This window comes from Medicago sativa, chromosome 1, assembly GCF_051527215.1.
Source record: "Medicago sativa cultivar Bolivia chromosome 1, Bolivia_mono, whole genome shotgun sequence".
Classification (NCBI taxonomy): Eukaryota; Viridiplantae; Streptophyta; class Magnoliopsida; order Fabales; family Fabaceae; genus Medicago; species Medicago sativa.
Genome location: NC_140749.1, coordinates 16334126 through 16357144, shown reverse-complemented (window position 1 = coordinate 16357144; position 23019 = coordinate 16334126). Strand labels below are relative to the sequence as shown.

Genomic DNA, 23019 nt, shown 5'->3' with positions numbered 1-23019 from the left:
GTTGTTTTTCTCACCATTGTATACACAAATCTGCTCCGAACAAAATTAATTTCAAGATCTCGAATCTTTTTGAGTGTGAATCGAATTCGGTACCCCAAAATTTATAACGCTCACAAGCGTTAAAATAATAAATTAAAAATATTAAAGGTATATATAAAATAAAGTAAAAGAGATAGAGGTCAAATATGGGATACATATTTTTTTGTCATCCCCTTCAATCAAAATTTCATTCAAAAACTAAGTATTTTCCCATATCAAAAATGGTTAACAAGTGATGCACAATCATATCCCAAGTTAGATCATTCTTGCCCGAGGCAATAAATTCCTTGAGAATCTAATAGAAGCAATTAAGGGGAAAAAATACAAAAAATAAAATAAAATCTAGTGAAAAATATTAAAACAATAAGATCTACTATGAAATTAGATACCAGATTCAATATTTTACAAAGTAAAAAAATTAAAATACGAGGATCTCAACTCATTATAAAGATTTACAAATGTGTAATTTTTTTTGTTTAGAGTGCTTACCAGATCTTGATTGTGTCGAACGGTTGTTGTTAGATGAGGGACTTCCACGCTCCATATTACTTCAGGACTTAAATTTGACTATTGAACAATGGTGGTAATTTATTTTGAGAAGAACATATGTGAATGTTAGTCTATACTCTTCTTAATTTATAGAGGAAGAATGACTTTTCCCCATAAAATAGAAACGTAAAATTGTTGAATTGTCACCCTATTAGTCCATGTCCACGTGTATAAAGGATGAATTTTTTTTTTTTTAGATTTTAATTAATAAAACTAAAAATTTATTTTTATACCTCTTTATATTTAATTTCAATAAATGTTAAAAATATATATTATTTGGATTCATTAATAGAATCAGATATGATTTTAAAATAATTATATCTAATATGAGGTGTTATCTCAGTGGTAAAATCTTAACTTTATAATAATTATACCAAGGTAGTTAAAAAATTATCATCAGTGCTACAGTTTTTAATAATATTTTCCCATCCCCATTTTTTATTTTATTTTTTAAAAGAATTTTAATATCATTATTTAGATTCTTTTAGTATTTTTTTTTATTAGTTACTGGTAGTCTTTTTTTAAGCGATAAGTGGTGCAATAAAGGAGCTGCAGCCACTCAAATATATCGAGAAAAAGAAATGATACAAAACAAAGGAGGAGGAGGACATTACTAAGACCTCGTTAACAATGAATAAATCTAAAGTCGAGAAGCCTTGGTCAATTCCTAAGTAAACTTTTGAAATGAAATTAGGTAAAGCATTCCAATACATAGTGGATGCGATGGACATACCATAATTATCTAAACAATCAACATATTGGTTTTATTTGCTAAAGACATGTGTGACAATCAAATTCATATTTCTAACAAGAATCATCCAGTTGAATCATCTGTTCCTCAAACTCTAAGGTATCAAGGCTTAAGACTTGTAAGCCAAGATAACAAGAGTTGAATCGGGATCCAACTAAAGGTTTGACCAATTCATTGCAAAAGCTATCTCAATGGTTTCATGAACCCTGATAATGCAGCAAAGTAGGCAGAAGCGACTCCCAAATTCTCTCCAAATCCTCCAAGAAAATCAACACCATTATTTCAGAAAAATGTCTCCATAAGGAGAATCATTTGATGTTAGAGGCTCCACCTATATTGCACTTCATACAATTAGAAACTGGAGGAATCCAAATAACCTCTTTAATGATGGGAGATTTAATGGGGTGAATATCATAAAACTTTTTCAATATAACAAAATCAGACATAGAAGAAGTTGAAACTTTTCTAGATAAGTATTAAGGAAGGAAATGTAAACCTAAATATCATTTACAAGCATTTTGTGTTCGTGGTAGGCACGCCACAATCCTTTTGCTAATAAAGATTCTGCTTTGTAGGTTTTAGACACCAAGGGAAGCATGAAATCACAATGAAGGTTAAGAAACATAGCCAAAACACCATCACTCTAACACAAGCCACCACCATCCAAATTCTAGAGGACCTCAATGTACAATATCTCTAGATTATGATTTGATGATGCAAAGATGTACCATAATAAAAAAAAAGAGCATTGCTATTTATCTAGAGAGTTTTTATCAAGAATTTATCAAGAAAATGTCTCAATCAATAAAATTTGTTATTTGGCGGATATCAAGGGAGGTAATGGTGTGTAATTAAAGAAAGACATTAACAAATACATTGTCTTTAAATTTTCTTGATAAATTTTGTCACTGTATCTATCATTTCCCATAAAAAAACAAGATTTTTTTTTTTGTGTATCATGTAAAAAACTATAAAAAGGTCAAATGAACTTTCATATTAAAACATCAATATATAAAGGAAAAACGATGAGACATATTCATAATAGAAATTACAAACTGAAAACTAAACCATATAAGTAAAAAATCAAACCAACTATAAACTTTTATACTTCTCAACTTTCGACATACATAAAATACAATAGTTATTCATTCATAAATGAAATTCAAACAAAAACTAAAAATAACATAAATAAAAGGAACCAACATGCATTCAACACAACCAAGTCATGAAGTTACTCCATAATTGCATTTCATAGGTACTTTTACCCGCCACTTAACTTAGGTCATCATCATTGGCATTGTTTGAGCCACTAGTACCTGACCCATCCATGTGGTTGCGATAGTTTTTGAGGTCTTTCCCAAGAGACCTAACAAATTCCTCAAAGCCCAACCTATTCATCGTCCATAGTAAATCATCAGCAGAAACAATCATTTGATGTTCTACATTGGCTTTCTGGAAAGCATCACTTGTGACTATGTCCATAAATTTAGACACACACAATTGCATCAACTCCTTAGCATCACCGGTGATTATTGTGTCCGGTGGAAGAACACTCTGCATGACTCTTGTCACATGATTGATGGGCATACGCACTTCCTCGCCCATTGTTGGAGTTGAATGTTGGTTCTCAGGTCCAACGTCAATGTTGTTGTTGTTGTTGGTGGTGTTTCTTTTAGCTACAATGTTTTTGACAGAGATAAAAGGAAAAAAAAATGAAATCAATTTAAATCTTCAAAATTAAAAGATTTGGTGCAAGAGAAAATTAATTCTTTTTTTTTTTTTTTCAGGTTTTAACAAAACTTCATAGATAAAAATCTAGTATAAGATAATAAAAATATATGTTAGTAAGCTTTTTTTTTTTTTTCCTTTAGTACAATCTATTGTTAAATTAAATATTGAGAAAATATTTATTTCTTGCACGATAATAAAAATCAGCTTTTGATGTGATTGAATATATACAAATGAAAAACCGGCAAACTCAATCTTTTACAAAGTAGGGAAGTTAGAATATCTAAAAATGTTGTTTAGAGTGCTTACCAGAGTTTCCTTGTGTCGAATTGCTATGGTTAGCAGAGGGGCTTCCATGCTCCATGTTGTTTTTGGACTTGAATTCTACCAACTGAACAATGGATGAGAATTTGTTTTGAGAAGAATGGGTGAGAATTTTGGTCTGCACTCTTCTGAATTTATAGAGAGAGGGGCTTGCAATATGTAGATTAGAAACATAAAATTGTTGAGATGTCATCTTATTAGTCGATGTACACGTGTATAAAGGATGTCATTTTTTTTAATAAAGATAGGTTGTCACTCTTAATATGTACACTTTTTTGTACCATTCTGAAAAGTTCCGGTTAACCAAATATATGGTCTGTGTGACCACATTTTTTTTCAGTTGCGTGACCATTATTTTTCCATTTAGTTAACCAAATAAATTTTTAAAAAATACTGGTCACGCAACTAAAAAAATATGGTCACACAGACCATATATTTGGTTAACTTAAATTTTTTTCAGAGTGGTACAAAGGGTGTACACATTAAGAGTGTTAACCTATTATTGCTGTTTTTTTTTGTATTTATAATTTAATAAAGTTGAAACTAAAAATATTTTTTAATACACTTTATATTAAATTCTAATAAATATTCCTAAAAAAAATTAAATTTTAATAAATATAAAAAAACTATATAATATTTGGATACATTAAATATTATTATATATTTCATTATAATAAATGTTTCCTATTTAATTTAATTGTAGAGATTAAAAGTATTTCATCATTTAAGTCCCTATTTAATTATTTATTTAATGTGCTTTAATGATTTTCAAAATATTTAAGTCCCTATTTTATGTTTTGAGTAGCTTCTCTTAATAAATAAATGTTATCCTTAATGAAAATCTTAATAAAAACCCCATTAGATATACTTTAAGGATTTCATCATTTAAATTCTCATTTGATTATTAATTTAATTCATTATTGACTTTTAAAATCTTTTTGTTGTTGTTTTGAAATTAGTAACGTTATTTTAAGGGGGCCTAACATGTGTCCTCGTGAGGTTAGCTCAGTTGGTAGGATAATGCCACAAAAATGGGTATAACATGTCACAAAAAAAAGGGTATAACATGTCGTCATGTCACAAAAAAGGGTATAACATGTCGTCATGTCATCAAATTTTATGTCAAGATAGGGCTAGGATTACACCTTGATATCAATTTTTTGAAATAAACTTTTTTTAAGTAAAAGATGCTTATCGTATTTCATTAATAATAATATCGTTAATACAATCAGAGATATGAAAATACATAGTGGGACTAGCTAATAATGCGGCTTCTCCTGCTAGAGCATGAGCCACCTCATTTGTTTGTCGCCTGTTAAACTCCACCCGAGAGTTTGTAAATTGGGAAATGAAAAGTCTTTTACACTCTGAAATAATATGACCAAATTCTGAGACATCAGACCTATTGGAGTGAAAAGCATCATTTGTTGTTTTGGATTCTACCACAAAATCGACGTTATCCATCTGCATAAAACAACCCCAGCGCTTCAACCACAAAGGCTGGCCATAAAGGAGAAAAACTCATAGTTTTTGCTATAACAAAAGTTCCATCATCATCATGTACACACATGTCAATACATGTACGATTCCAAGCCTGCAAAAAAGAAGCATCTATGTCGCATTTCAATCTACCTTGTTGCAAGCGTTGCCAACACACATCAGAAGCCACACCTGCAAAGGAAATGGGTGACACCGTACTTCTAGTGTGCTCAGCTGGAGGAGCTTAGTGGTGGTTGTTTGCATTTTGAAGGAATATTAGCAGACTGCCAATCTTCTATAAGATGACGTGCTCTATCGACAACATTTGCACATAACTCATTTTCATTTTCCCAAAGATTAAGGTTTCGATGCTTCCACAGACTCCAAAGAATAGTTGCCATACGCTGAACATGTTCCTGTGATAAATTTTGCAAACAAGAAAAATATAGCATCTATAGTCGAATCTTTGATGAGAACCGCATGAAAAGGTAGAATTTCTATCCCATGGTAACCCAAAAATATTTCCCGATATCAAGAACAGATTGCACACCCACTATATTAGTAATAGTCACCTTTGTTCCATCTGAAACATTCCAACTATAATAAATCTATGATTTGGGTAAGCTAATAGCTTGTCCCGAAGCTACCTCATACGTAGTAAGAATGTATTTCATGATTCAAGCTTGACTCTCCACAACTTTGAAGAATAAGAAACAATCATCTGCAAAAAAGAGATGGGGTACAAAAGGTGCGCTTCTGCAAATACGGGTGTCTGTGATGACCCCTCGATCTTCGGCATCTCAGATAAGAGAGGACAACCCCTTTGCAAAAATGTTGTACAAGTACGAGCACAAAAGGTCGCTTTGACGAAGGCCACACCCTAGAATAACCGGCTCAACGACTTAATTATTAACCAATATTGAGTAGTCCATAGACTCCACACACATATTCATCTAATGAATCAATTTGTTATCAAAACCATTTTTTGAAGCTATAATTAAATATTCTGGGTATAAATATCAAAATATAATTTTAAAGCTATAATTAAATATTCTGGGTATTACATTTAATTAATATTTAGATTAATGTGATTAATTACGAAAACCACTTACTAAATTATTTATATATATATATGTATATATATATATATATATATATATATATATATATTAAAATATTGTAAAAATAAACTCTTGAAGGAAATTGACAACAAGAAAATTGACAACAGATTAGGATTGAATGATGAACTTATATGACATTGTTTGAAACCATGTAATTGATGAGTCATCTTTACTGCAAATTGAACCTACATTTATCCATTATATAACATATTTAATGCTTTTTATTTCCTAATAAATTTTGAATCAAATTTAAAATTTAAGATACAATTCACTATTAACATGGTAGGCCTTGTAACTAGAACTAGGTAGTGTTTTCTATTTAATTTATCTAGACATAGGAAATTAACTAGTGTGTCTAATAACTTAACGCTCAATCAAGCTTTTGATCATACTAGTTTCACTTCACGTGATACATTAGGCCTTGTAACTAGAACTCGGTAGTGTTTTCTATTTAATTTATCTAGACATAGGAATTTAGTTAGTGTGTCTAATAATTTAACGCTCAATCAAGGTAATCCTTAAGGTAAGCCTAGAAGTTACTCTTCCTCAGTTCATGAAGGTATCTCCACGTGACATTGAAGCTTGGGAAAAAAATAACCAAGAGAAATTCAACAGAAATCATGAAGCTTTTTAAGAACTTAGAGATCCAAATTGGCATCTTCTCAACACAAATAGTTCATAATAGGATAGAGTATACCTGAAGAAGCCTGATTGGTTGAATTACTTGAAGAATTGCACACATAGTCTGACAAATGGTTAGGTTTCTGTGGAATTCTAGCTGATTTCCTAATGTTCAACTGTTGCGGTTCAGGTTCAATTTGTGTTGGGATTTGAACTTGAGTGTTGTTATCTATGTGTATATCAGGTTCATAAAAGTTTGAGTCAGGCTCTTTGTTGGTTTTAGGTTGAATTTGCACAGGTAGTTCAAAGTGTGATGATGCTTGTTCAGTGACAGGTGTAATGGGGTGATTTGAATGATATTGCCACTGAAACAGTTGATTAGGAGTGGAATAGGGTAAGATATGTTCATGATAGGTTACATTTCTAGAAGCAAAAATGGTTCTATGGTTTAAGTCATATAAGATAGCACCTTTAATACCTTGCTTGTAACCTAAGAAAACACATTTTTGAGCTCTAGAATCAAATTTTGTTCTATGATTATGTAAAGTTGAAGCATATATAGCAAAGACAACCAAACACTTTGAAAACATTTAAATCAGGGTCATGACCATATCTGAGGAAATAAGGAGACTTATTTTGCAACAAAGGGGTTGGAATACGATTAATGATATAAATGGCATGCAAAACTAAGTATGACCAGAATTTTTTTGGAAGTTTTGACTGGAAAAGCAAAGCTCTGGCAACATTTAGGATATGTTGATGTTTTCTTTCAACTCTCCCATTTTGTTGGGGCGTTTCAACACAACTGGTTTGATGTTTTATGCCTTTGGAAGAATAAAATTCAGGCATGAGAAACTCAGGACCATTATCAGTTCTGACAATTTTAACTTTGTAATCAAATTGAGTTTCTATGTTAAGAATGAAATTTTGAACAGATTTTGAAACTTCAGACTTTGTTTTACACAACATGATCCATGTAAAAAGATTGTAATCATCAAGGGCAGTAATAAAGTACTTATGACCATGAATAGAATGAGTAGAAACAGGGCCCCATATATCAAAATGAATTAGTTCATAACAATGACTGGCTTTATTCATACTGAGCTTAAAAGGAAGCTTTTTATGTTTATAGTAATAACAAATATCACACACAGAATTATTATCAACTTGAATACAAGGAAAATATTGTTGCATGCTAAGCAACCTATCATTGGATAAATGCCCTAGCCTAAAATGCCATAAGGCTTCTTGAGGTAGGAAAGTGGTGGATAAGCTGGCTTGAGATGAAGCTATGACAGGTTGATGATTGAGTTGTGAGAAAGCTTGTGAGCTAAGGTTGAGAAAGTACAATCCTTCAATCAATTCACCCAAACCAGTCATCTTCAAATTGCTCTTGTCTTGTATAAAACATTTATCATTATCAAAAGTGACTATGCAATTATTATCCATGCATAGCTTAGGAACAGATAACAAATTCAGTTTAAATTCTGCAACATATAGCACATTCTTAGCAACAAGTCCTGGTGAAAAGGTCATTGTACTAGAGAATTTTGCTATAGCCATAATACCATTAGGTAGCTTGATGTGCACAGGTATAATAGATGCATAAGAATCAAAATTTTTGATGGAGGAACATATATGATCACTAGCACCGGAATCAACTATCCAAGTTCCAAAACTTGAATGATTCATAGAATATGAGAGTCTTGTTATACCTGAAGTCACATGATTTGTGACATGCGATAGATTCACCTTGCCAGAGGAAGCTTGCTGGGACTGAAGAAGAGTAACAAGTTGTTCATATTGCTCCTTAGTGATTCCAAAGGAAGGTTCAGTGTTGCTATTTCCTTTGCAACTCTTTGAATCTTCCAAATCCTCCCTTTCTTCATTGGTTTCAAGAGAAGAATTATTAACCATTGCAGAATTTTTATTCTCATAATTTGGAGGAAAACAATGTTTCCTATAACAAGTATCAACAGTGTGGCCACCTCTCCCACAAAATGAACAAGAACGTTTCTGACCAGGAATAAATGCAGAATTACCATTGCCATTAGAGTTACCATTACCACGTCCTCTTCTTTGTGATTTTCCCACTGAGTTAACTGAGATCTTAGACTCATTAAAAGGAAGGGAAAGCTTAAACTGTCTCTCATGTTGCATAACCATAGAAAAAATTTTATTCATAATTGGTAATGGATTCATCAATAGAATCTGAGAACGAACCAAATCAAAAGAATCATTCGATCCAGTAAGGAAACGAATAGAACACGTGATCTCGTGTTGGTGTTTGGCATTCATCACACCAGTGATGCACATGCAACGATGAAGACAAGCACAAACAGGGGTGGGAAGATAAGCTTCAAGTTCTTCCCATAACACTTTCAAGGCAGAAAAAAATTCTGTAACTGAACGCGAATCTTGCTTCAAACTAAAAATCTCACATTGTAATTCAGATATACGAATAAAATCACCTTGGGAGAAGCGTTCTTTGGAATCATTCCAGACATCAATGGCGTTTTCCAGAAAAACAATGCTTTGTGCAATTGAATCCTCTACAGAATTCATAATCCAAGAATGCACAAGCATGTTGCAACGATTCCAAGCTTTGAAATGTGGATCAAAATCCGTTGGAACAGGGATAGAACCATCCACGAAATCGAACTTGTTCTTCCCTCCAAGAGCTCTTCGCATAGAACGCGCCCAAGAATGATAATTGGAATGACTAAGAACCGGTGTAATGGCGACGAAAGAAGGACCATCAGAAGGATGAACATAATACACGTTACCAGGTTGCTGCGACGGATCCAGAACTGGTGCAACCGCACCACCTCCATTAACACCGCCATTTGCAACAGCATTACCATGAACAGTGGTGAAAAATAGAGAAAGGAAAAAAACGGGAAGCGAAAAACGAATGGAACGAAGATCAGAGTGAAAAACGATGCGCAACAGAGCTTAGAAAAGCTCTGATACCATCATAAACTTCATCATTTCCATGGAGGAAGATGAGAGAAAACAAAAACTTGAAGAAGAAGAAGAAGAAGAAAAGAAAGAAAGAGAGAGAGAGAGAGAGAGAGAGAGAGAGAGAGAGAGAGAAATTCTATATTTTGATTGATTCAATTATGAGTTTGATACAAGGTATCTATATATAGTACAATGGGAATCTAACAAACTCTAACTAATTTCTATCTAGTGTTTAATTGTCTAGAGACGGAACACAGTAGAAACCCTAGGTCAACTAGGAAACTTGCGCAACACGTTAAGTACATAGCAAACAATTAGAAGTTTAATAATAGCTATAATGGGTATGATTGGATTTGCAGGTAACACACTTGAAAACCCTAAAAGTGAAACTTTTAAAGTGAAAGTTTTAATTACTTGCAAAATAAGTCGATAAGTGCTACGAAAAATATCAGAAATTTGGAACTTATCAGAGACCAACTCTAATATGTGTTTAGGTGTGCAAGAAATTCTAAGTATGAGAGAAGCTCTTCCATTGAACAAAGTCAAAGTTCTGGACCTCCGGTCAAAGCAAGTCAAAGGTATAGACCTCCAGTCAATGTTGTGGACTATGGTCAAAGCTCTGGACCTTGATGAAGATATGTGGAATAGATAAAGACAAGGTTTCGCATCGAGATTAATGTCAACTCTGTGGAAGTTAACGATGTGGTTCAAGCCTTTAGATTGAGTTCTTATATATCAACATTGACTCAAGAATTCATTAGCGATGCATGCAATGACTTTTTGCTAAGAAGTAAATTTTATTCTGACTAATGAAAAGGAGTTAAAATTATTAAAAGTAGGCTTAATTCAATAATTGGTCCCCTAACTTAATTGTTGTTTTCATTTTGGTCCCATAAGTTCTAAACTGAACGATTTGGTCCCTCAATTTTTGTTTCAGTTTTCAAAAAGGTCCTTACCGTCAAAAAGTAACTGTGCCGTTACTTTTTTCCATTTTTTTATTTAAAAAAAAAAACAAAAAAACTCTTCTTCTCTCACACCACCACCACCTGCTTCCAACCACCACCAACACCATCATCATCTTGGATACGGTGAAACAAATGAAACAACACCTGGTCAAAGGCAATCAAACCAGACCAGCTACCCCTCTGTAACAGCTGCTGTCATTGACAAAGCCGCCACCGCTAAACACACCGTTGCTTCGAAGCCTGGATATGGTGAAGAAGGCAAAACAACAGCTGGTGAAACCCCATTGAACCAAAGAAGTTACACATCTGTAGTAGCTGACAAAGCCGCAACACCTAAAGACGCAGTCGCTTCAAAGCTTGGATACGGCGAAACAGGAGAAACAACAAATGAAACTCCGTCGAATCAGAGTACCTATACAGAGTAGCTTGTCGGTTATTGCAGAAGATGGATGGGTCGCGGGTGAGAAGAGAGTGGCTTATGGGTTTGGAACTAAAGCCCCTTATGCACAAGATTTCCTCAATTCTGTTCCCAAATTCATTCGAAATTAGGGATTTAGAATCTCTGTTGGATTTGAGATTAGGGATTTAAGGGCTTCAGAAATTATGATGTTTCAAAGGGGAAGGAGGGAACATAAGATAGAAGAGTGATTGAGAGGAGGTTGGAGGAAGAGAAGGGAAAAAAATCCAATTGAAAAATGGAGGAAGGAGGAACATGAGAGAAATCCAGTTTTTGTATGATGTTGTTGCTGTTGTGAATGAGAAGGAAGAGAGAAGAGAAGGGAAAATTAGATCTTTTTTTTTTGTGGTTTTCATTTTTTTTTTTGGGTTTGTTGTTGGATTTTTCTGGAAAAATGATAAAGATGATGATGGTGTTTTGGTGGTGGCTGGAAGCAGGTGGCGGTGGTGAGAGAGAAGAAGAGTTTTTTTGTTTTAAATAAAAAAATGGAAAAAAGTAACGGCACAGTTACTTTTTGACGGTAAGGACCTTTTTGAAAACTGAAGCAAAAATTGAGGGACCAAATCGTTCATTTTAGAACTTATGGGACCAAAATGAAAACAACAATTAAGTTAGGGGACCAATTATTGAATTAAGCCTTAAAAGTATCATCGATGGAAATGAATGGATGATACGTGGACGAAATTTATCAAGGATATCTCAGCATTAAATCAGGCATTCAAAGACAAGCGATTCTTAAGCAATGGTCATTAAGCTTCAGCTTTATATATAAATGGCCAGTTTGTTTGAAGAAGGTGACACTTGAGCAAATTCACATACATACATAGTCTAACATGTTCATATACTATTGTAATATTATATACCTTGTCTAGAAATAGTCTAGAAATATTATAAGAGATACACTTTAAGTGTATTGTGCTTCATATATGTTTATTACTCTTATAGTTTATGTAAAAACATTATTTTGTAATCAATAAGTGTTGTTCTAAATCTCTGGATTGAGTTTAGGAAGTCCTATAGGTTGAAGCATGGAAATCTAATACTAGGTTGTCTTGGTGTTGTTGTAATTAGGATTTTCTTATAGTGGAAAAATCTCTTGGAAGTGCAAGGATACTAGGTGTAATCCTAGGGTGTGGGGTGAACCAAGAAAAATATTTGTGTTATCTCTTCTCCTTATCTCTTTACTTTCATCTCTTATATCTTATGTTAAAAAGATTCAAAAGACACCAACACAATTCAAACACCCATTTCTTTTGTTTTCCTCACCATCAAGAAGAACCTTAAGCAAAAATATTTGTCACAAGAAATAGGGGTTTGAATTGCGACACTTTGAAAAATTTGGCTGGTTCTCAACTATGAGAAGTGATTGAGATTTGTGAATCTGGAGTATGATTAAAATGAATTAAAAAAATAAAAGTATGTATGTAGTTATTTGTGTATGATTATGATCTATCAAAGTAAAGAGATAAAAGGATAGACAAGTACAACTGCTAATAACCTAATTGAGAACACTGTTATTGAGAAGATGCTTCCTTTTTCATGGAAACAAAGATATTTAAAACCCCATGCAAAAGTTTTTGGTTTCGAAATCTAGTATTGCTTTGGACTTGCACAAAATTGTGAAATGGCATCAAGGTACATTGTGGCAACCAGGTTGCATTCAACAAAGTCATGTTCCTAAATATTTCACCTTGGAATAACCTTGGCAGTGTTTCCTCTATTATGGATATCAATGATTCATGGCTGGGCTTATTTCAATCACGCACCCTTCAGTTACATTACATGTCATTGGGGGCATTGAAGTTTATCCAAGTTTACTCCTAATTATTTTTAATGACAAATGTTAGTATGTTAATTGTTATATTAGTTTTTAATCAAGGTGGGACATACATCCATTTCTGACCAGTTTTGAATTCATGTGTCCACTTTGAAGATTGTGATCCCGATCAAGATTTCAGCATGCCTATAGTAGTGTGATCCTCTCAACTCCCATCAACATTTTTTACATTTTGAGGACAGGGTTGATCTTGAAGTACGTGTGAAATGTTTAGGAGTAATTCTAATTGTTATCTTATGACTATCTCGTATGGTATTTTTATTTTTTGAGGTTACAATGTCAAATACTTGTCAAAATTGAAGTGACATTCCATAGACAATGATGATTATGATGATGAAAGTAGTTGCTGCAGCAGCAGTCATAATAATAATAATAATAATAATAATAATAATAATAATAATAATAATAATAATAATAATAATATTAATAAAATAATTCTCAAGTTTTTCCATATATGACACTCAGTATTACTGAAATCACCATTGAAATCCAAATGAAATAAAAGAACCTTAAAAAGAAGGAACTAACATACTTTCAAATATCACCAATTTAGGAAGTTTTAAGCACAACTTAATTTAACCATATCCATAATCATTACAAAAAAACTTTTCTTCCATAAGCACATTTTATTGTACGAGAGATAGGGCATCACATTAATTTCATATCAATATTGGCCATTACCACTGCTCGAGCCACCAGCACCCGACCCATCCATGTTGAATCCACGAGCAGTTGACGTGCCACTGAATTGAGCCTCATGGTTGCGATAGTTTTGGAGGAGAAGAGATAGAGGACCAACATAGTCCTCAAACCCTAACCTACCCATGGCCCATATTATATCTTCACCACTAATGATCTTTCGACTCTCTTCATTACATTTCTCAACAGCCTCAGTGGTGATGATGCCCATGAAATCAGACACACACAATTGTGTTGTTGCCTTGGCATCTTGAGATATTTTTGCGTACGATGGAAGAGCACGCCGCATGATTCTTGTCAAATTTCGGATGGGAAGACACAGTTCTTCATTTGTTGTTGGAGGTAAATCTTGTTTCTCAATTTCAGCATCAATGTTTTTGGTCCTTGGAGATTCATTGTTTTCATATGGACTCCCTGCTTGCAAACGGACTAAATCCAAACATAAGCACGTAGTTAAGTAATTTACATGAAAATAATTTTTTATTGAAAAAATATTTAACATAAGAGTAATTTACATTAAAAATGCAGTGTATATTGTATACTTTCTTTCCTTCTTTTTTATTACACAGAGTGTCAAAGTCCGAACGTAACGTATAATTGACAAAAAATGTAATGTATTAATTTTTTTTTCTACTTTTAAATCTAAGGTGGCAAACCAGCATGTAAAAGGTGACTACACATCATCACTTGACGTTAGTGGAATCTTTACATATAAAAACGAGAACTATGAAGCTATATATTACAAACATATTTTTTGTGTCTGTGTAGATACCGGTTAGCTTCACACCATTAGATAGATCAACAATGAAATTTGTAGCAAAATTGACGTATTTAAGGGGACCTTGTTTATTTTGTCACCCACCTTTTCTCTCACTTTATTTCTATTCACACGATAATTGCATTTTTGTGTAACCTCAAATAATTAATTTATTATTATAATTAATATTATATCCCATTAGTTTTAAAATACAATAATTTATAATATTAAAAAATTGAAATCTTAGCAAAGATGTTTTTCTCACCATTGTATACGCAGATCTGCTCTGAATAAAATTAATTCCAAGATCTCAAATCTTTTTTAGTGTGAATCGAATTCGGTACCCCAAAATTTATAACCCTCAGACATATTAAAATAATAAATTAAAAATATTAAAGATATATATAAAATTGAGAGAAAGAGATAGAGATCAAATATGAGATCCATATTTTTTTTTTGTCATCCCCTTAAATCAAAATTTCATTAAATAACTAAGTATTTTCCAGTGTAAAAAATCGCTAACAAGTGATGCACAATCTCCTTCAAAAAAAAAGTGATGCACAATCATATCCCAAGTTAGATCTTTCTTTCCGAAGCAAATAATGCCTTGAGAATCTAATAAAATCAATTAAGGGGGAAAAATACGAAAAATAAAATAAAATCTAGTGAAAAATATTAAAACAGTAAGATCTACTATGAAATTAGATATCAAAATCAATCTTTTACAAGGTAAAAAAATTTTAAAAATTAAAATATGTGTTAATCACTCTTTTTAAATATCATTACTCTCTATTATTTTAGAGAAATACGAGGATCTCAACTCATTATAAAGAGATACAAGAGTGTAATTTTTTTGTTTATTGTTTAGAGTGCTTACCAGAGCTTGATTGTGCTGAACGGTTGTTGTTAAATGAGGGACTTCCATGCTCCATGCTACTTTAGGACTTAAATTTGACTATTGAACAATGGTGGTAATTTATTTTGAGAAGAATCGATGTGAATTTTAGTCTATACTCTTCTTAATTTATAGAGGAAGAATGACCTTTCCCCATAAAATAGAAACGTAAAATTGTTGAATTGTCACCCTATTAGTCCATGTCCACGTGTATAAAGCATGGATTTTTTTATATATTAATTAATAAAACTGAAAATTTATTTTGATACCTCATTATATTTAATTTCAATAAATGTTAAAAAATTATATTATTTGGATTCATTAATAGAATCAGATATGATTTTAAAATAATTATATCTATTATGAGGTGTTATCTCAGTGGTAAAATCTTAACTTTTTCTTATTTGGTAGTGTAAAATCTTAACTTTTATAATTACAACGGACATGGTTCAAATCGGCCAAGGTAGTTAAAAAGTGATCAACAATGCTATCCCGGTTTTAATAATATTTTCTCCATCCCGATTTTTTATTTTAGTTTTCAAAGAATTTTAATATAGTTTTCTTAGGAGTTAGGAATAGACCAAGGCTTCTCGACTTTAGATTTATTCATTGTTAACGAGGTCTTACTAATGTCCTCCTCCTCCCCCTTTGTTTTGTATCTTTTCTTTTTCTCTATATATTTGAGTGGTTGCAGCTCCTTTATTGCACCACTTTTTGCTTAAAAAAAAGACTACCAGTAACTAATAAATTTTCTTCTCTCTAAAGACATGTGTGACAATCAAATACATATTTCTAACAAGAATCATACAGTTGAATCTTTTGTTCCTCAAACTCCAAGGTATCAAGGCATAAGATTTGTTAGTCAAAATAACAAGAGTTGAATCACTATCCAACTAAGGTTTGACCAATCCATTGCAAAAGCTATCTCAATGGATTTCATGAACCCTGATAATTTAGCAAAGTAGGCAGAAGCAACTCCTAAATTCTCTCTAAATCCTCCAAGAAAATCAATACCACTATTTCTGAAAAATGTCTTCATGAGAAGAATCATGTGATGTAGAGGCTCCACTTGTATTGCACTTCATGCAATTAGAAATTGGAGGAATCCAAATAACTTCTTTAATGATAGGAGCCTTAGGGAGGTGAATATTTTGATGAAACTTTTTCAATATAATAAAATCATACATAAAAGAAGTTGAAACTTTTCTAGTTTAGTTGCCATAATGAGAGAACCTAGAGGTAATATTGGAAATAGATGATCTCTAGTTCACTATGTTGAAATAAGCCCTAATAACTGATATGTATTGATTGGATATGGTTTTGTATCATGACTTTAATATATATTTATGAATATATAATAAGACATTGCTTTAGTGATTTTGTTTTGTTTCAAAATAATAAAGTCCCTGGAATAATTAGTTTGTTTAATCGAACATTAAGTATAACTTAATCATGAGACCCTATTAAACATAAGGACATTATTCTTAAAGTATCTATAGTCAAGCTTTATTGTGAAGTGGGATAGCATTAAAGCATAGAGAATACTATGTGGGTAGGCTGATGATCACATCTCACGGATTCTGGATAAAGAGTTATCAAGTCTTCACATAGATATAAATATTTTGAGTAATATTTATATTGGATTGACCCGTCATGAGAATACTTGATAGAAAGTTATGTAAATTTCATAAATTATTCTCATAGTGATAAGTGGTGTATTCCACCCTTCGACCTGAAACCACTATGTACCATAGATGTAGGAGTCAGGAACTTTGTTATCTTCCAAACGTTGTCCGTAACAAGGTGACTATAAAGCTAGTTGATGAGTTCTCCACGAATCATGTTGAGGAACATGAGTGACCTAGGTGGAATTTTCCTCCCTACATAAAAGGAGAAATGTCTAAGGGCTCAATATTGAACTGGACAAGGTTGACCAAATATGTCTTGTGTTCAATATAGAAATGAGAGCAAAAGGGTAATTATACACAAGATCGTTATCACAAAAATATTTCGTCAGATCACTTGACATTCTTGTCACTTGATTAACAGTGATTTGTTGTTAGATACCACTCACTGTTTATAATATTAAATATATTTAATATTATTACCAACATGACAAGAAGCTACAAGGTCACACACAAAATAACAATTGAGTGAGAGGTATAAATGAGACTTATAACTCGGTGGTGCAATTAGAACATTAAACTAATTAGTTAGCAAAGTGCAGCAAATGGATTATTGGGCAATCCCAATAGTGACTGCTTGACTTGCAGAGCACAGAAGTGGTTCTATAATAGAACCCTTGTGCTGAAACAAGATAACACACTTAACCTAATTCAGAAACCTTAGTTTTCTGAACCATAAATCGCCCATTTCTCTCTAAGTCTTCATATGTAAGTATCTAGCACTAAAGAGTGAAGGAAGTTTTTGTATGGACTGAGTAGAGGTGTTGTCATCGAGAAGTACTTGTGATCACTCACTTGAGGTAAACATATAATCCTTTCAAGTTGTTGTTTGATTTGTGATTAATAATTTAATTAAGACCCGTTCATCAGGATTTATTCCGCTAAAAGGATTAAAATTTTGAAAATCCCCTATTGAAATCCCAACACACTCTATCATTGTTAAATATACTCTGATTTCTAGAGTACTAATAAGCAACATTGGTGATGGTATCTAGAATAACAGTCTTGCATAGTGGAGACCAAGCTCTAATGCAAAGATTCCAAAAATTATCTAAAGACATAAAGTGTATATTTATGGTGATAGTTGCAAATATGGAATTCCATAATCTAATGTAAAATTGCATTTAAAGAAAATATGAAAAGAGGTTTCGTCATGAATTGAGCAGAGTGAGCATGTAGAAGGAAGATTACAACTTCTTTCCATAACGTTCTCGTCAGTTAGGATCTTATTATGCATCAATCTCTTGATCAACATAGATATTGAGAGAGGGGGGGGGGGGTATGCATACCAAATGTATTTGACCCTGGTTAACTCTTAAGATTGACGAGCTTTATGCAGGAAAGCTTATTTAAAGGAAAGTTAATCGTTGGAAGTATTTTTCAAGATAACTGGTCTGCATTATCTTTAGCTAGAATGGTTACTTGTCGAACAAGTTGCCTCAAACTAGGATATACTTGATGCTAGGAATCAGATACGTCCAATTGGAAATTGTTGATAATGTCACTCACCTTGGTTGTGAGAAGATGAAGTTGATTAATAGGAATGTTGAGATAGAAAAATAAGGAAGGACCACACCAAACATCTTTCCAAAATTTCATATTTATGCCATTTCCCAATAGCCAAAATAGTGCTTTCTAAAATGACAAAATATTCTGATTTGATACTAGACCAGATGAAATAAAACATGAAATGATTGATGATTACATAATGCTTAATAGCTCTTTTTTCAGAAGTAAGGCCCATCTTTCCTATGAGTGAATAAGATACCAAAACCAAATAGGGTTTGAGATTTGTTGCTTCATTAATACCAACTAGACCATTGACCCGTGCTCCGCACGGGTCTTTACCGATTAAAGATGTAACGCCCTGTTTTATTATTTATTTATTTGATTGAGTTTAGAGTCTTTTTATAATTTAATTGATTTATTTGATGAGTGATATTTTTGTTGTGTATTGATATTTATTAGTAGCCTCTATTTTATTATTTAGTGGAAGAATATATTTAGTGGAAGAATATATTTAGTGGAGAAATATAATTATTAGAATAAGTAGATTTGGGGGCTGAAATAGAAAGAAGAGAGTTATTGGGCCTAATCAGATTTAAGAAGAGTAATTAGTAATATAAATAGAGGAGAGATTAGGTTGAAAGATGAATATATGCAAAAACAAGGATTTGGAGAAAACAAGGTTTAGAGAGAAGAGAAAAGAAGAGAAGAGAAGAATCAGAGAAGGAGAAGTCTGTAGACCTTGCTGCTAATCAATCTAAGGTAAGGGTGGGACTAACCTTCTTTGATCATAAGTATATGGTTCTGAAATAGGGTTTAACATGTCTGTTGTTGTTTTATTTTGATGATTAGAGAAGTTAGGGTTTGAAAAGAAGATAGGGTTTTGAATTGCAATTTAATTGATGAATTATGCTCAGTTGATGATTTATGTTATGTTGTTGTTGATTTGTGGTTGGATTCATGATTATGAGTTGTGGTTGTTGATGATTGTTGTTGTTAATGTCATATTATGAATTGAGTATGAATTATGTTGAGTTGTTGTTGTTGTTGATTGTGATGATTTTGAATGAATGTGAAGTTTGAATAATATAAGTTGATTTTTCTGATTATTTTCATCTCTGCCCCAAATTTTGATATGAAAACTGGTATTGATCGGTGCGGAATTGGTCTTAGGTGTAAACACGAAAGTTGTAGGTATGGATATTAGCTTTCTAATGTCGTTGGTCTGACGTCAAAACGATTTATAGAACTTGAGTTATGATCAAATTACTGCACGTAGGTCACAGTAAATTTTTATGAATTTCAGCACAACTTTTCCCGAATTTTGATATGAAAACTGGTATTGATCGGTGCGGAATTGGTCTTAGGTGTAAACACATAAGTTGTAGATATGGATGTTAGATTTCTAATGTCCTTGGTTTCACTTCAAAATGATTTATAAAACTTGAGTTATAGTCAAAGTACTGCACGTAGGTCACAGCGAAATTGCACAGTGACAACATTCTCTGTTTCATGTTTTTGCGTTTTGTTCATATGTTTCTGTTTTGAATTGGTCTTTAGTATAACCATGAAAGTTGTTGATAATTGCGATATCTTTCCAGTAGCCTTGGTTTGACATGAAAATATGTTATGTATAATTTATTATGTTTTTACAAAGTTGCATGATGAATTATTGATGTTTGAATACGATGTTATATGATGAATTGTTGATGTTTGAACACGATGTTATATGATGAATTGTTGATGTTTGAACACGATGTTATATGATGAATTGTTGATGTTTAAATACGATGTTATATGACGTTGTTTATGATTGATGAATATGAAATTATGATATTAAGTCGCTGTCGTTGTCGTTACCACAGTTGTCGTCAATGTCTTCAAAGTTGTAAGTAGTTTGTCAATGTCGTTTAAGTTGATGAAGTTGTTAAGATGTTAAGTTGTTAAGATGTCAAATGGTTGAGTTGTTAAGATGTTAGGATGTTAAGATGTCAAGTTGTTGAGTCTACTCATACAAACGATGAGAGCTTAAGCCCTGGAGCATTTTGCTCAATAGCGGCGAGGGCTCAAGCCCTGGAGCCTTGTGCTCAAAAGTGACGAGGGCTCAAGCCTTGGGAGCCTTTTATGCTCAATAGAGACGAGGGCTTATGCCCTGAATGGTACCACATGCATGATGTCTTAGTTGTTGTGGCATTGTCGAAGTTAAAAAGTTGTTGTTGCATCGTCCTTGATGTCTAGTCGAAGTTGTGGATGTCGTAGTTGATCTATTGTCGTTGTTGCCAAGTTATCAATAAATTAAGGAGTTTAATTAAGAAGTATTATGATGAAGTAACATAGTTAAATAAGTGTTATTTATGTTGTTAAATTCTGCTGATGAATTATATGCTTATTATTATTGAATGTGAAATCTCACCCCTTCTGCTTGGAAATGTTGCTCTTCGAATTAGTAACTTGCAGGTGATCGAGAATAAGTAGCTGTTGATTGCTGTCGTGAGTGGCTATCTCTCACTGTGTCTTTTGGTGCTCTGATACGTAACGGGATGGGAACTTTTGTGGCTATTTTCTATTCCTTACGTACTGCTTATGATTTTACATGACTATGATTTAGTTTTTAGATTATTACGAGATGTTTTGATGAGGCCTTCGTGCCAAGACTAATTATGTTGTTGAATTAAAATCCGCTGCGAAGTTTTTGAATATTTATATTGACCAATTTATGAAGGATGAATTGTTATTTATTCCATTTATGATTTTTAAGAAGTGTAGCATTCCGTTTATGTTGAATGACTCTGATTTATATGTGAAATTTTTATGTTGGGAAAACGGGGTGTTACAAAAGAGACATCAATTTGTCTGTCCATAGTACTTGTCAAGAAAAACATATTATTCTAAAATAAAATATAGTTCTCATATAAGTCGTATTATAAACATAAATCCACATATAAGTCTTGTCATAAACATAAATATAGTTCTCGGATTAGCACACTGTGGATTATTGTGAATTCACTAACAAATTGAGAACACTAAATTTGCGCACACACACACTAATCCAATTTTTAAGTAATGCAAATCTAATTCACTAACAAATTGAAGTGTTCAATCCCACTTGTGGTAAGAATCATTCAACTAAAATTAAAGATATCAATGGATGCAATCGGTACATGCCACTTAATATTTAAGTTGTTAATTGTTATGGAATGTGATATGTTTTTCAAAAGACACCCCCTAGTAGTTTTGACTTACAAATTTCATTACATACATCAGTCACCATTGAGATATCAAAATACATTAACCATAGCACAATGAAAGCTTAAGTTGACCTTCATGAATATATGATATGCCCCTTGCAGTTACATGATCCTTCACACTCATAATTTGCATATACAAACAGTTTTCCATTTGATCCAAGCCATGCACCAAAAAAGAACAACCATGCTTGCACTTTGATAGACGTTTGGCAAGTGCACCAAATACTATCGAAGTAGTAAAAATATCGATCCCACGAGGACTGTTTTTAATCTCAATAATTCAACTACGTTGTATTTTAGGATGTATAAAGGTTATTTTGATTTGCCACTAGGCAGTAGATTGGTTTGATTGCATAAAAAATAATTGCTAAAAATAAATTGGTTTTCAAGAATAAGAGAGAGATGAGTTTAGGTCTTTCGAATCATCTATGTTCCCCTAATTGTTATGTTGCACCTATTCGTATGAATGATCTTCTAATCCCACGATAGTTAACAAAATAGTCCTAATCAATCCCTTGAGTTAGGACCCTCTCCTTAAACTACAGCCCCTAATCCCTTAGGTGGTCTAATAATCTTTGAAGGTTTAAAGCACGTTAACCTAACATCACTAATAAACGATTATCCATTCCTAGACTAACCATGTTTATTAGAACAATTCAATAGGTCTAAGTAGAAAGCTATGGTCAGTAGTCATTCATTCTCACAAAATCATATTTATATTTGATCAGGATATAAAAAGCATTAAGAACAATTGAATTGAATAAAGACTAGAATATCATTCACAATAAATAGAGTTTCACAACATAATATCTCAATTAGGGTTACAACGAATCATCTCAGACCTAACCTCTAATGGATTTAGCTACTCATAATAATGTTTACAAATAACATAATCATTAGAGGTAATAAAACATACACAAAGTGGTTGGAAGATGAAGAAATCGTCCTCCTGGTCCTCCTTGTAGTTGTAAAATCGCACTTGGCTCTCTAGAATTCGTAACCCTTGTTTTTGGAATAGACTTCAGCATAAATAGGCACAGAATATCGCCCAAATCGTGTCACGTTTTAAGTGAATCGTGACACGTTTTTACCTTCTGGAGCAAGAAACTGAATTAGGGTTTCACCAAATCGTGTCACGTTTTACCAATCGTGACACGTTTTCCTAATGTCGAAACAAGGCTTCTTGTGCTTCCCAAATCGTGTCACGTTTATACCAAATCGTGACACGTTTTATTTCTTTGCGTTTCCTTCAGTTTTTCTGCTCTTTTTGCTGCATAAGTCTTCTGTGAACTCCTTTTTGTGATGAAAATACATATAAAATTACGTAATGACAAGGTGTCATCACAACCCCAAACTTAAACCATTCCTTGTCCTCAAGGAATTTACTTGCAAAG

The 23019-nt window shown here is 32.7% G+C and overlaps 1 protein-coding gene and 1 long non-coding RNA gene across 2 annotated transcripts; one reads left to right on the top strand and one right to left on the bottom strand.

The window, feature by feature from the left end:
• Positions 1-13445: 13445 nt before the first annotated feature.
• Positions 13446-15223, bottom strand: LOC146953106 (transcriptional activator hap3-like). Its single transcript, XM_085744878.1, has 2 exons — positions 15169-15223; positions 13446-13948 (listed from the first exon to the last, which is right to left on the bottom strand). The coding sequence occupies exons 1-2, from the start codon at positions 15221-15223 to the stop codon at positions 13500-13502; spliced, it is 504 nt and encodes a 167-aa protein (XP_085601004.1). The 3' UTR covers positions 13446-13499.
• A 3663-nt stretch (positions 15224-18886) lies between these two features.
• On the top strand, positions 18887-21153 carry LOC146953105 (uncharacterized). The gene is made up of 2 exons (XR_015026914.1): positions 18887-19139; positions 20835-21153. It is a non-coding gene; the product is annotated as an uncharacterized LOC146953105 (long non-coding RNA).
• Positions 21154-23019: the final 1866 nt, after the last annotated feature.